The following is a 15,056-nucleotide window of genomic DNA, read 5'->3' as shown; positions in this document are numbered from 1 at the left end:
ACAGAAAAGTCATGCCAGATGCCAAGATGCAGAGAGACCCAGGGATCGGTCTGCCTTCCCGAGGAGGCGCCCCCCAGGATGAGTGTGGGCAGAGGAGTGCGCACACGTTTAGGGGACAGTACGGCAGAGCAGCAGAAAGGGACCAGCAGGTGAGGCTGGAGGGCTGGGTGGCCCCGGGAGCCCCAGTTACATCTGGGGGGGGGAGGCACCTGCAGACAGGCGTGCTGGGGGTGGAATGTGGGCCGAGAATGTGGGCAGGCCATTCTCCGGTTGCTGGGTGACCACAGACACATTTGGGTGTTGCGGGAGCAAGGCTGGGGAGGGCCTGGCACATGGGGGACCACCAGCAAAACTCGTTCTATAACCACCACACATCGGAGGCCGAGGACCAGCCAGAGAGGGGGCAGGATGATGTCTCATTGGGCCTCCAGGGCACAATATATGAGAATGTAGGGTCCAAGGACCCCAAGTTCCAGGGTCTGGATGATAGGGACCTGAAACTGGAAGACCAAGAAGAGGAGATTCCCCCAGAGGAGGTGGCTGGGGAAGAATCTGTGGATGCCCAGAACCCAGAAGAGGCCCTCTTGGAGCTTGAGAGGGTTCTGGAGAAAGACATGGAGGAGGGCGTGCCTGAGATGAGGTGGGCCGGGGAGCGGGCGCCCAGGCTGGGGTGTGGCAGCGGTGTCCCTGGGGGTGGCTGCACTGGCCTGGGGGCTCTGGACCTGTGCCCTCACTCTTAAGCGTGAAGGGGTCAGCTCCTTGCTGCCCCGAGGAGGATGTTGGCAAACCGCCCCTGTCCATGTGGCAGGAGACTTGGAGCGGGCAGAAGTCAGATGGCAGAGTTGAGAGGTTGTGAGCAGCCATCCACAGACAGAAAATGAAGCTCTAAAGCTGAAATCTTTCCAAGTACCACAAATCACCAGAAATGTTTTTGGGTGAGAGGAGGACACCGGAAAATGAGTGGGTGCTCCCTCCTACCTGTGGGACCCTGTGCCCTGGGATATGCCTGGGTTCCTTGGCTGGAAGCCCTCAGCCCCTACTCCTGGGTCAGCACACATCTCCTTGGACACAGACGGGGCCTTTGCCCTCCAGGCACATTGATTTCCAGCTCCCACAGAGCTGGTGTGACGAGTACACAGATGGCATGTGATGTGGCTGGTCAGGCAGGGGAATGGGGGCGTGGGTGGGGCTTGGGGAGTTCGTCTGAGCCAGGAGGGGAGACGGGATGTCTGGGGCTCTTGGGGGCTTCCTGGGGGCACTCGCCCTGGCTCAGCGTCGCCTTTGGGGCCCAGCAGTGGGGAATTGAGGGACTGGCTGGTGGCAGAGCTACAATTTCAGACCAGGTCTTGGTGGTGCAGGGTTCTCCTCTAGAGGACGGGACGGGAGCAGAAGGGTGGGGCTGCTGGCTCGGGGAGCAAGGGCTCGACCTCACCATCCACCTCCCCCCAGGCGGCTCTCCATCTCCCAGAGGATCCCTCGCACCTCCACGAGCCCAGAGAGAAAGAAGAGGAGGCGGCTCTTTGAGCTGGCGAAGCCCAAGACCAACTGGCAAATCTTAAAAGACAGGTGAGGCAACGGGCCGGTGGGCAGCTGGCCTGGTGGGTGTGGTGGTGGTGGGGGGCAGTCTGAGAGGGCATGTGCAGCAGCCCCAGACCGACCTGGTCCAGCAGAGCCCAGTGCGGAGGCTGGCAGGCCTGTCTCCCGCAGGATGGGGTGCTGCTGCAGGGGCCATGCCTGGGTGTCCCCGCGCATGCGGAGCCTGCAGTTCTGTATCTACTGGTGAGTCTGGGGCCCCCTCCTCTCCTGGGTGGGGGAGCGCTGAGGGCTCTGCACTGGGCCCTACCCCAGGATTCTCAGTTCCACCCGGAGCTCTGGACCCCAGCCCCTGCCTGAGGTGGGTCTGTGCCAGTACCGCCTGGGCTCCCTTCTCAGTTATGCCTCTTTTTTTCCCAGCTCCCTCTTTCTCTGAATACCAGCCTTGCTAAATAGTTTATGCTCTCCCGTGCCCCTAAGGCCTCCCTGTCTTGTTTCTCTCTGACCGGCCTCTGCTGCCATCCACTTGCTATCTCCCTTTCTCCCCCTCTAGTTGCACTCCTCCCACTGTTTGTGTTCATGGGGTGCCCTGAGCTCTGCTTCTGAGTGGGGTACACCCGCTGGGGCTGGCTCCCCTCATGAGCCCTGCTGGCTATGTTCCAGGCCATCCGTGTACTGGACAGAGAGATTTCTCGAGGACACCACCCTCACCATCACAGTGCCCGGTAGGTCCACCTGTCCTTTGCCTGTGCTTCTTTGTGGGGGTGCTGGAGTGGGGACTGGGGCTGGCCTGGTGCCTATGGCCCGGTTGCCCCTATCTCACCCTGACCTGTGCCTGGCTCTGATAGGGTAGACTTTGGGGCCTCCCAGGCCCAAGCCTCTCAGGGCCCCTGTGGGACTGCCCCTCCCCTGTCTTTCAGGAGTGTCCCCCCAGTCTTCCAGGGAGGGTGTCTCCTCTCCTAGCTGGAGGTTGGTCCTGGGGGAGGGGTGGGAGCAAACTCTCCAGGGGAAATCGCAGTTTGCATCTCAGCCAAAGTGGGGTCAGTATGAACTTCACAAAAGACCCCTTCCTTTCCAGAGCTTGTATCTGGAGAGACACTCAGAGCCTCAGGGCAAGTTCTCACTCAGGTTTAGAATTCTCCCCACCCCCAGTTAGCACGGAGGCCCCTTCAAGCCCAGGCCCATCCTGACTTCAGGCCCAAATCCACAGTAGGGCCAAGGAGCCGAGGGGCCTGAGCAACCCCCCTCATGTGTCCTGTGGTCCCCAGTGGGGGTGTCTGGTATGAGCTGTCACCTGGTATGAAGCCAGGTGAGGAGGAAGAGAGCCCTGGGTGGGAGGGGAGGGCAGCTTTCTAGGGCAGCTGCTTCTCCTTTTGTGCAGAGGTGTCCCGCCGGGTGGAGGAGCTGGCCCGACCCAAGAGGTTCTACTCGGAGTATTACAACAACAACAGGTAGGGGGTTATGGGCAGAGACCTCTCTCCATCAGGGTGTTGTAGCAGGGGAGGGCCCAGGTCTGGGGGCCAGGTGACCATCCGCGCGGCCTGGGCCTTGGGCACCAAGCCTTTGAGGCCCAGTGGCCCAGACGGGATGGGATGCTGGTGGGTCTCAAGGCAGGTGCTCGAGTCCCCTAGGCAGCGGGTGGCTGTGAGATTTACAGTTTTAGGTGCCTGCCTCCTGGTGCGACTCTGTCTTAGCACATGGGGCTTCCATGATGGCCAATGTGGGGTCTGAAGTTATTCCACACAGACTCTGCTTTTATCTCTCACTCACACATGGAAAGATAAGTGACTGAGGGGAGTCCCACTTATGGGTGTTAACCGGTTCCAGCCACTGGCTCTGTGCCGGTCTTGTGACAACAGCTTTTCCCCTTAATGCTGGTCAGAGCATAATATGGAGGTACCTCTGAGGGACCAGTAATCCAGGGTGACCTCTGTGGGACCTGTGATCTGGAGTGACCTCCGTACAAACAGTTTTGTCGTGCTCGCCCCGGAGGGGAGGGCACTGGGCCTTCTGTTGGGCTGACAGCATTTATCTGCTTCATTCCAGCCTCACCCCAGATTACAGGTCACACAGAGGTCACTCCAGATTACAGAACTGCATGCCAGGCTCACAGAGGTGAAAATAAGAGAGGAATTGGCCTCGGATCAATGAAATAAGGCTGTTTCTGGGGCAGAGGCAGAGTTGAGACACGAGTTTGAGGGGCAGGCAGGGCTCACTTCATCCCTTTGGTCCACCTCCTGACCCCATCCTGGTGGCGGGGGCTGTGGGGGTGGCAGGGAGGGTATGACCCAGGAGAGCATTGCTCCATCCTTGAGAGGAAGGTGGGGCTCTGTTAGGGGTCTTTTAAGGACTCATCTTGGAGGGATTAGAAAACCCTCTTCTGCACCAGGCTCCCCTGAACCCCAGAATCAGAGAGGAGTCGCACATGTGTGCACAGACACATCTTCCTGCAGGGCCAGAGTCTCAGATACACACAGATACGGCCCCCGGGTTGGCTGGGGTCTCAGACTTAGGCTCTCCCTTAGGACCACTTCTATCTGGCCCATTCCGCGGTCTACCTTGGAGTATCGAGCGTCCAACCGCCTACGGGAACTGGCCACCCCTAAGGTCCGAAACAACATCTGGAGCATAAACATGTCCGAGGTGGGTGCCCTTCCGTCCCTGGAACTCCCTGGCTCTCTCTGGGGGGCCCGCCTGCCCCCCCACCCCCACCCAGGGGTTCAGAGGACACACAAGGACAAGAGGGAACAGGCGTGTGGCTGCTTCTCTTAGCCATGGGGAGTCCCAGTGTAGGTTCAAGAAGCCCCGCCCCTTCACTTTCCCCGCCCCTCCACTTCCCCAACTCCCTTTACTCCCCCTCCACGCCCACCCCCTACCCTTTACTTTCCTCCCACCCCTTGAAGGCAGGCAGGGACCACGCTCCGCTGCCGGTCAGGTCAGCGCGGAGGGGAGCCCCAAGCCATCTGCTTGAATGAGTGTATGACAACTGGTTCAGAGGTGACACCAGAGTTCAGTCCATCCTGAATCTGGCCCTTATCTCTCCCCATGTCATGTGGGACCTTAGTTCCCCGACCAGGGATCGAACCTGGGCCTCCTGCATTGGGAAAAGTGAAAGTAAGAGTCTTAGTTGCTCAGTTGTGTCCGACCATTTGTGACCCCCCATGAATTGTAGCCTACTGAGAGACTGATCTGATCTGATCTGAGGCTCCTTTGTCCTTAGAATTCTCCAGGCGAGAATACTGGAGTTGGTTGCCATTTCCTTTTCCAGGGGATCTTCTCGACCCAAGGATCGAAGCCAGGTCTCCTGCATTGTAGGCAGATTCTTTTACCATCTGAGCCACCTGCATTAGAAGGGGGAGTCTTAACCCCTGGACCACCTGGGAAGTCCTGGGCCATGTGGTTTAACATACATTGAACAGCTTGTCCCTGGGTGTTTTTGTGTGGTTGTTTGATAGACCAACCCTCCCCGCCCGCTCCTAACTTGATGAATTTTACAACTGAATTCAGACATCACACGGTTTGTGATGGTTTAAAACCATACCAACAATGGGGAGCAGTTTTTCAGAGCTATCCTTTGGGCTGCAGTCCTCATTTTGCCCCAAATAAAGCTAACTCACAACTCTCAAAAAGATAAAAAAATAAAAATAAAGTAATAAACATACCAACAATGGTCCAACTAGAAGAATTTAACAATAATACCTTAGTGTTCAAATCCCCAATCCATGTTCCATTTCCCCGGTTGTCTCAAAGAAGGCTTCACAGTCAGTTGGATTGGACAAGGATCCAGAGGAGAGTCTGGCCTCAGCTTTTCCCAGCAGGTGTACCTGCTGTTTTCCCGACCCCCTGCCCTGCCTCTGCTGGTTCAGCCTTTAAGCCCTTTTATGCTCCAGCACCCTCTGTGGCTCCCCAGTGCCTGAGAAAGCTGGCAAGATAGGCCCTTCTCCACCCTTACTCTCCCTTGTGCCTCCTGGGGGACTAAATGAAGGTCCCTCAACAGGTCTCCGGCCCTGGCATGCACAGGGCATGGAGTGGTCATCAATATTATTTGAATGTGTGGATGAATGAATTTTCCCTGCCTGTCACCCCTCCAGGCTGGCGGTCCCCTGAGGGTAGGACTGCAGGCTGATTTATCCACCTCAGCTGGTGACTGGAGCTGTGTGGACCATTGATGGGGGAGAGAAGGAGGGGAAGAAAGGAGTGGGGATGGAATGGGTGGTTGAGAGGGACATAAAATTGTAAACACCAGGATGTCTTTGGTATGAGTAGTATATGTAATTTCTAAGCAGCACAATTTCAGGAGGAAAGAGACACACATTTTAATGATGGCCCTAAGGATCATTTCAGCCAATCCTCTGCCTCTGGGCAGTACCCAGCAGGGTGCACCCAGTGGAGAGCTTCTGTAAAATGTTAAATGTTTCACACAAAGTGCTTGTGCAATTTACCCTCCTACCAGCCATTCATCGGGTCTCTGTCCTCCCACCTTCCTGCCAGGGCTGGATAAAGCCAGACTTGGTCACTTTTGTCAAATTTGTTGGCATGGAGTGATACTTTGCTGTTTTAATTTACATTTCCCTGGTGCACAGAAAGGATTATTGATCCTTTGGGCTTACTTTCCTTCATGATTAGCTATTTCCTACTGATTTTTCATGTTATTGGCTTAGAGAACCTCTTTATATGTGATGGCTACTAATCCTTTGCCATGAAATTAAAAGATGCTTACTCCTTGGAAGGAAAGTTATGACCAACCTAGATAGCATATTCAAAAGCAGAGACATTACTTTGCCAACAAAGATCCGTCTAGTCAAGGCTATGGTTTTTCCTGTGGTCATGTATGGATGTGAGAGTTGGACTGTGAGGAGGCTGAGCACCGAAGAATTGATGCTTTTGAACTGTGGTGTTGGAGAAGACTCTTGAGAATCCTTTGGACTGCAAGGAGATCCAACCAGTCCATTCTGAAGGAGATCAGCCCTGGGATTTCTTTGGAAGGAATGATGCTAAAGCTGAAACTCCAGTGCTTTGGCCACCTCATGCGAAGAGTTGACTCATTGGAAAAGACTCTGATGCTGGGAGGGATTGGTGGCAGGAGGAGAAGGGGATGACAGAGGATGAAATGGCTGGATGGCATCACTGACTCAATGGACGTGAATCTGGGTGAACTCTGGGAGTTGGTGATGGACAGGGAGGCCTGGCGTGCTGCGATTCATGGGGTCGCAAAGAGTCGGACGCGACTGAGCGACTGATCTGATCTGAATCCTTTGCTGAACACACTGCAGTCTAACTTCCTAGCCAGTCTTTTGTCTTTCAGCGTTGCTTACGGGATCTTTTGACCCAGGGGTGTGTGAAACAGCTCAGGCTGCTTTACTCTTTCCCTCTAACTCTGTTTCTAGGTGTCCCAAGTGTCCAGGGCAGCCCAGATGGCCATTCCCAGTTCGAGGATTATCCGACTGGCAAAGCCCAAGGCTCCAGCCACCCTGCTGGAAGAGTGGGACCCCGTGCCAAAACCCAAGCCACACGTGTCAGACTATAACCGCCTTCTTCACCTGGCCAGTAAGTGGGTCCCGGGAGGTGCCCGATGTCTCATGAAGCACCCTTCCACACTGGATGCAGTTGGGAGCAGCCGGTCCACTTGGAGCTGGTTCTACAAGATTCGTGTTCCCCTGACTCCCACTAACCTGCAGACCCACTGTCTGAATCCCTGTGGGCAGTTCATACTGCATCTGCTCGCATTCCCTGGGGGCTGGCAGAGGGTATCACTCCCCCTGGGATGGAGGTTGTGGGCCTGAGCCGAGTGCGTCATCTGAGTGGGTCTTCCAGCATGGCACGTAGGCACAAAAGGGAAACCTGGGATGCAGGCCAGTGCCTGGAGAGCCAAGCTGGGACCTAAGGGTGCTGGCCAGAGTCTCTGCCTGTCCTTGAAAACAAAGGAAGACCTGGCTCCCCCACAACAGAAGTAATATGCAGTAATTGTAGGGAATCTGAAAAATGTAGCAAGGCATGAAGAAAGGGATCTCACCACCTAAAGGTGGTCAGGGGCTTTGGGAAACTCAAGTGTGCCCCAGCTCCTGGTACAGGATCACCAGGGAGCTTGACTGGCCATTTCGGTTTACTCTGCTGTGTCTTTTTCTCAGTTTCCTATTTCCTGTTTTTATTGGGGGATTGGGGGAGGGAATTAATTTGCAGCAGCTCTTTATGTAAGATGATCACTAACCCTTTGTCGAGCACTTTGCAAAGTAACTTCTTCCCATTCATTTTTCTTTCGAGCTTGCTTATAGTTTCTTTTGTTTGTTGATTCATTCATCTGTTCCCTTGGTGGTGGTTTAGTCGCTCAGTTGCGTCCTCAACTCTTTGTGCCCCCATGGACTGTAGCCAGGCTCCTCTGTCCATGGGATTCTCCAGGCAAGAGCACTGGAGTGGGTTGCCATTTCCTCCTCCAGGTGATCTTCCTGACCCAAGGATTGAACCCGCATTGCAGGCAGATTCTTTACCACTGAGCCACCAGGGAAGCCCCTTAATATTCGTTAAAGTATTCGTTGAATTTGTTAAAAATTGTTTAAATGAACAGAGACACAAGCACACACGCACTTCTGCCTCTCTCTCACACACACACACATGCATGGACACACACATCTGGAACATAAGCACACGTACATTTGTACATACACAGGTGTGTGTATTCATCCAGGCTTCACAGGAGCATGTTATCAACGCACATCCCTCTGTGTGTGTGTATGTATGGATAAGACTGGCGTAGGGCTGTGTATTTCCAACTGCAGACTCCCACCCACTGATAGTTCTGACCAGCATTTAAAAAGTAAAGAGAGGAAACACGCAGTGCAGGGTCCCTGGGCAACACTGGTCCATGCAGTACGGGTTCTGTGTGGCTGTGGACAGGTTGCACTGTTAACTTGTGACTGATAGATTTTCAGAGCCCAGATGTTACAACAGGGGGAGCCCCTGAGTCTCCCTGAGGACTCCAGGAAGGTGGGCTCTGGCAGGTCCTCCCAAGGCCCCCCAAGTACCCTCTTTGGGGGCCTCAGCACAGGCTCCCATTGTTTTCACTGAGTGCCTCTCCCCGGAGCTGCAGCTCCTCTGCTGAGTGGAGACGGCCTTTTTGCATTTGCAGAGTCTTGGGGCAAAGAGGGGTTTGGAAAGGAAACCCTCAAAACTGAAGGGCCTAGAGACAGGAGTGCTCACCAGTAGTCACCAGCGGTTACTCGCTCCTGGCCCTCATGTGGGCCAAGCCCTGAGGCTCGCACTGTGGGGGAAGGGGTGGTGAAGAGGTAGGGGGTCCAAACAGGAGCAGGGCCAGGAGTCCTGGCCAGTGAGCGGTGGGCCAGGCTAAGCTACGGGTCTACTCTGAGACCCGTCTGTCCATGACTGAAATGGACTGAAGTCAATCAACCTATTGATTTAATTCAATTAATGGATTTTATTAAAATTAAATAAGATAAAATCCCAGTCCATATGGGGTGCTGGTCATGTGTAGCTGGTGGACCCTATGGGGAGGACCCAGCTGGGGCCACAGGTGCATGGGCAGTGGGGCTGATGGAGCCCCTGCCTCACCCCCAGCCACCAGGACACCTATGTCTGCCCCTCCAGTCCCTGTCTGGGCCTGTGACCATTTGAGACATTGTTCTTTATGCTCACCCTTCAAAACGCACAGTTCAGTACTTCCCAGTACACTCACAGACAGCCATGGGCACATTACTACAACCCATTTTATTTATTAAAAAAATTATATATTATTTTATTTATTAAAAAAATTTTATTGAAGTGTAGTTGAATTACAATATTGTGTTAATTTCTGCTGAACAGCAAAGTGACTCAGTTATACACATTCTTTTTCATATTTTTTTCCATTATCTTTTATCACAGGAATTTTCAACTCTTAATTTTGTATTGGGATATAACTGATTAACAATTCTGTGACAGTTTCAGGTGAACAGTGAAGGGACTCAGGCATACACATACATGTATCTGTTCTCTCCCAAACTCCCTCCCATCCTGGCTGCCACATACCATTGACTTATAGAACATAACAGCAGAACTCCAGGTATCACTGGATATTGACTATAGTCCCCTGTGCTCTACAGTGCGACCTTGTCGTTTGTCCATCCTGTGTATAATATAGTTTGCATCTGCTTACCCCAAGCCCCCAATCCTTCCCTTCCCTCCCACCTCCCCCACTGGCACCCACCAGTCTGTTCCCTATGTCCCACAAAATCAAGTCCAGAACATTCCACCACTCCACAGTGATGCCCCATCTCCATCGGCTGGCCGCCTCAGCCCCTCCCCAGCCCCTGACCACCAGGAACCCACTCACTTTGTGGGTCAGCCTGTTCTGGACGTTTCCCACCAGTGGAATCACACCCCATGTGTCCTTCTGTGTCTGCTTCTCTCACAGAGCATCGTGTTCTCAGGGTCCGTCCATGTGGTAGCGAGTGTCAGGGCTTCTCTTCACGGCTGAGTGATGCTCGTGTGTATGGAGAGACACGTGTGTTTATCCATCATCTGACGAGGGACAGGACACTGAACTTGGGAGCTCTGACTCAGAAGATCGCTCTCCGTGGGGAGGGGGGCTCGGGCTGCTGACACTGCGCCCTCTCTCCCGCCCCCTCCAGTGCCCAAGGTCCAGTCGGACAAGTGTGTTCCTGACCGCGACCCGCGCTGGGAGGTGCTGGAGGTCACCAAGAAGGCAGTGGCTAGTCCCCGCATCCTGTCTCTGGCAAAACCCCGAGTGCGGAAGGACCTGAATGAGGGCTACGACCCCTCCCACGTGTCCCCTGCCGCCCTGGTGGCGCAGGCGTCCCCTCGCCTGTACGAGCTCGCTACCCCCAAGACCATCACCAAGAAAGCATGAGCCTCAGGCCTGGCCCCTGAGCCCGTTCCCAGTAAACACCCAAGTGCAACCTGACCCTGTGTGTGGCTCTGAGCGCCTTGGCCTGGAGGCGGGAGGACAGTGGCTGAAAAAGGAGAAAATAATAATAATGATGTTTATGTTTGCATCCAGCCTGCAATCCTGCAGCCTTTTTTCCCACTCATGTTCCCCTGCCATCGCCAGCCCCTCGGACAGCACACCTCCCACTCCCCATGTCAGAAATTCCCCTCCAAGTCCTTCTGGCCTGATTTGCTGATCTATAGTGTCCACAGCACCTCGAGCTCTGTGATGAGCCAGCAAATGCCTGCTGCACAATTTACTGATCTTTGCAGGGGGAACCTGTTGGGGACCATCAGTGTCTGAAGTCCCCATGTGAGGACCACTGTGCTGAGGTGGAGACTCAGGGTCACAGAGTTGGTGAAAGACTCACAGTCCTCATCCCCATGTGAGCTTCCTACAGCAGCTGGAATAAGTCACCTCAAACAGGGGGCTAGAAATCACACAGATTCATTCGCTGACAATCCTGAGGTCAGGAGTCTAGCTCAGGCCTCATGGGGCTGAATCCAGGCTTGGGCAGGGCTGGTCCTTCTGGAGGCTCCCAGGGAGCATGGGCTTTTCCAGCTTCTAGAGGCACTGCATCCCTGGCTTGTGGCCCCTCCCTCCATCCTCACAGCCAACAGCACAGCATCTCCTCTCTCTCTGCCTCTCACAGCCACTCCCTCTCATAAGGATCCTGTGATGATACTGGGACCCCTGGGGAATCCAGGGTAGTCCTCATCTTAGGGGTCTTAGCTTAATCCCACGTGCAAAGTCCCTTCTGCCTCATGACATGTTTATAGGCCCAGGGACCAGGATGGGGGTGTCTCTGGGGCTGTTCTTCTGCTGAGCACAGTGGGAGAATCTCTTGTCTGCATCTGCAGTCCTAGACAGTCTTGTTTGCCTCTGGCTCCTGCTCATTCACTTGGGGACCAATTGCTGGGTCCTGAAGGGGTGGCATGCTGAGTGCTCTCACGTCTTCTCTCAAGCCCACCATGCATCAGGTCCCAAGCCATGATTTCCAGACGCTTTGAGGACACTACTTCACTCAGTAACATAAAGGACAGTTGTTGAGTATTATAGGTGCAGACCTGGACGGAGGTTCAGAAGAAAAAGGTTAAAAAGAAACCCACCCTCATCTTCTCTGAATTACCTGGCAGCACAGATGGATGGATGGATGGATGCCTCGCTGAGCCTGTGGGTGCCACCGAGTGCAGGTTTCTCATGGGCTGGAAGGGTGATGGCCATGCACGCTCGTCTGGTGATGACGTGACCCCTGCTCTCTCCCTGTTGCTCTGGTGGGTACCACTGTCATGATGAAGACCAGAAGCATATCTACGCAGACTCACACCTTTAGTGAGTCAGGAGTCCCGCCTGGAATCCGGGTGGCCTGCATCCAGCAGGGTGGACTATGGGGTCAGCTGATTACCGCCCCAAAGACGTCTGGGTCCCAAGCCCTGAGCCTGGGAACATGGCATGCTGGACGGCAGAGGGGCTCCACAGACAGGGCCCAGGGAGGTTGTCGTGGGTTCCCTGGGTGGGTCCAATACCGTTGCATGTCCTAAGAGAGAAGCTGAGGAGACAGGGTGACACCAAAGCCATGCATTGTGCCCTGGCCTGAGGCAGGAGGGATGCAGTCTTGAAAGGCCCCATGGCCTCCCCTCGGGCCTTGGGAGGGAAGGAGGAGGCCCTGCAGACACTCCCGACCCCCAGGGGATTAGGGTCTGTTGTTTCAGCTACTGACGTGTGGTGAGTAGGAAACCAGTGCAGGTTAGAAATCTTAGACCCTTGGTACCTGCTGTGCTGGCAAAGAGTGCAGCTCCACCAACAGGGGTGGTCAACCTTAGGGACCTCGTGACACAACGCAAAACAAGGCTTTAAACCAGCCGAGTGTCTGAAACGGCACACTCATTCTCTTGTCAAAGACCCCTCATGTTTTAGCGTTCCTCTTCAAGCTGAGAAAAAAGCAACCTGCACACTGACATGTCCCGAAGAAATAAAATGTGACCTTAACTGCCCACATGTCAACCATTATATCGTGATTTAGTGAGCGGATAAAGAGGCGTGTATACTTCGTGAGTCCAGTGTGATCTGTGGTCTCCTTTGTTGAGAACAGAAAGGAAAATCTATCCGTCTGGGTTTTACCATCACTGACGCAGGTGAGCGTAGCCACCCCTGCAGTCAGCTTCCACAAGTTTAAGCCCCGCCTGAAGCTGCTCAGAGTCCAGGCTGTTCTCCTGGACCGGCAGCTGCTCGCTGAACCTGCAGGCTGAAGTGTCCAGGACTCAGTAAACCGGAAAGTGTTTGGGCGGAGGAGACTCTGTGTGACCCTCACTCTCAGGGTTGATGCTGGCTCACTGCAAAAGAGCCATCGGTTCTTGCCCTCTACTCTTCCCCAGTAGCATATTGGACACCTTCTGTGCTATTGGCTCGTCTTCTGGCGTCATATCTTTTTGCCTTTTCATACTGTCCATGGGATTTTCCAGGCAGGAATACTGGAGGGGGCTGCCATTTCCTTCTCCAGTGGGTCATGTTTTGTCAGAAGCCTTCACTCGGAACTGTCCGTCTCATGTGGGCTTGTGTGGCACAGCTCAGAGCTTCATCGAGTTACAATACTTTGGCCACCTGATGTGAAGAGCCGACTCATTGGAGAAGACCCTGACGCTGGGAAAGATTTGAAGGCCAAAGGAGAAGCGGGTGGCAGAGGATGAGATGGTTAGAGAGCATCACTGACTCAATGGACATGAATTTGAGCAAACTCTGGGAGATAGTGAAGGACAGAGGGGCCTGACGCACTGCAGTCCATGGGGTCGCAAACAGTTGAACATGACTGAGTGAACAACAACAACATGTCTGCTTAGGGTCAGGACCTGCCCTGTGATTCATCTGGATAGTGCAGAAATGGGCTTGTTCACGTTTCCTGACAGGACCAGCGTCAGGCTCAGTTCTTCCCCTTTACCTTACCACTTTCAACCTGTGTTACTTCTTTTATGCTTTTTTAAATGTTTCAAAATATGACTCAAGCTCTGTGTCAGGGGCTATAGGTTCCCAGGAACCAGACCATGAGACAGAGGCTGAGACGGGGAAGCATCGGGGGTTGGCCCTTGGGTCACCACTGGCAGCACTCTGAGCAGAGGCGACAGAGTCCCCACAGGTCTGGCGGGAGCTCTGGAGCCTCATGCTGTCCCCGTTGGCCTCTGTGCATTCCCAGCAGTGGGGAAACTTCTTGTGTGTGTGATGTGGGGGTGGGGGGTGGGGTATGGGGTGTGTGTGCTGGGGGCACAGATCTACCCACAGTACCCACCTCCCCGGAGCTGCTCAGGTCAGGGTGATGTCTGCTGGAAATGGTTCCTCCAGGGCTTCTTTTTCTGGGTGGGGGGCGGGGGAACTTGCAACAGAAAGATTAGGGGGCTTCCCTGGTGGCTCAGTGGTCAAGAATCTGCCTGTCAACGCAGGAGACACGAGTTCAATCCCTGGTCTGGGAACATCCCACATGCTGCAGATCAACTAAGCCTGTGACGATAACTACTGAGCCTGTGCTCTAGAGCCTGGGAGCTGCCACTGTTGAAGGCCTAGCCCCCTAGAGCCCGTGCTCTGCAACAAGAGAAGTCACCCCAATAAGAAGCCCACACAGCACAACTAGAGAGTAGCCCCTTTTGCTGCAACTAGAGAAAAGCCCACACAGCAGTGAAGACCCAGCACAGCCAAAAATGAATAAATAACACTAAAAAATAAGAAAGGTTAGTGGATGCACCGCTGCCCCCGAGCTGCGAGCACCCAGCACCCCTCCCCTCTGCCAGCTCTCCCTCCGCTGGGCTTAGCTGTGGGGGTAGCCCAGACCTTAGCCCACTGCTCAACTGTCAGGCCAGGCACAGTAGTGCCAGGAGAAGGGACTCAGAGGCCCTGCCCATCGCCCTGCTGGACGGTGCATCCTTTGTGCTGCTCCCAAGGCCGGGAACACCCTCTGCAGCTCTCTTTTCCCTCTCTGACGTCTCTGCCGAAGACACTGCTTTTTATTTTCCTAGTTTCCTTTCCTGTCCTCTTTATTTGAAATCATTCTGGTTTACAGAATAATTGCAAGAAAAAGCATAGTAAGAAAACCCCTGCAAACCTTGCCCCCAGACTCAGCCATGCAGTTTGCCTACCTGCTCTGTCATTTGATCTCTCTTCCATGTCTGTGTTTTGTAGACAGAAAACACGTCTTTCTCAAGATCTTGAGAGTGAGCTGCATATGTCGTGGCCCTTGACCCCTGTCATCATCCACTGGGGCGACTCTAGCAAAAAGGCCACGGACCAGGGGCTTATGAATAACAGCGATTGTGTTTCTCATCTGCAGATTGGAGTCCAGAATTGGGGTGCCAGCAGATGTGTGGTCTGGTGAGGATTTGCTTCCTGGTTCAAAGGCCATCTTCTGGCTGTGTCCTCATAGGGCAGAAGGGCTGAGGGAGCATTCTGGGGTCTCTCTCATCAGGGCAGTAATCCCTTCATGGGGGCTCTGCCTTTCTGATATAATCACATGCCAAGGGCCCACCTCCTCTAACACCAGCACACTGGGGATTGTGTTTTAATATACCAATTTTTAGGACACCCAGATATTTTGCCTACAACT

General features: G+C 54.1%; 1 protein-coding gene across 1 annotated transcript; it reads left to right on the top strand.

Moving 5' to 3' along the window:
• The first annotated feature begins 332 nt into the window (after positions 1–332).
• SPMAP2 (sperm microtubule associated protein 2) lies at positions 333–12,720 on the top strand. Its single transcript, XM_070374744.1, has 10 exons — positions 333–640; positions 1,450–1,566; positions 1,708–1,779; positions 2,197–2,258; positions 2,915–2,984; positions 4,059–4,176; positions 6,921–7,080; positions 10,155–10,299; positions 10,334–10,424; positions 12,607–12,720. Exons 1-10 carry the CDS (start codon positions 333–335, stop codon positions 12,718–12,720), a joined length of 1,257 nt encoding a protein of 418 aa, XP_070230845.1.
• The last annotated feature ends 2,336 nt before the right edge of the window (positions 12,721–15,056 follow it).

Source organism: Bos mutus, chromosome 7, assembly GCF_027580195.1.
Source record: "Bos mutus isolate GX-2022 chromosome 7, NWIPB_WYAK_1.1, whole genome shotgun sequence".
Lineage (NCBI taxonomy): Eukaryota > Metazoa > Chordata > Mammalia > Artiodactyla > Bovidae > Bos > Bos mutus.
Note: the sequence above shows the minus strand (reverse complement) of the source record. Positions and strands in the feature narration are given on the sequence as shown.

Coding starts and splice junctions, on each gene's coding strand:
- SPMAP2 (XM_070374744.1), top strand. CDS start 333: ATGGGGGACCACCAGCAAAACTCGTTCTATAACCACCACACATCGGAG. Junction 2,259..2,914: donor CCTCACCATCACAGTGCCCG/GTAGGTCCACCT, acceptor CCTTTTGTGCAG/AGGTGTCCCGCCGGGTGGAG. Junction 10,425..12,606: donor GGCCCCTGAGCCCGTTCCCA/GTAAACACCCAA, acceptor TCACTGACGCAG/GTGAGCGTAGCCACCCCTGC.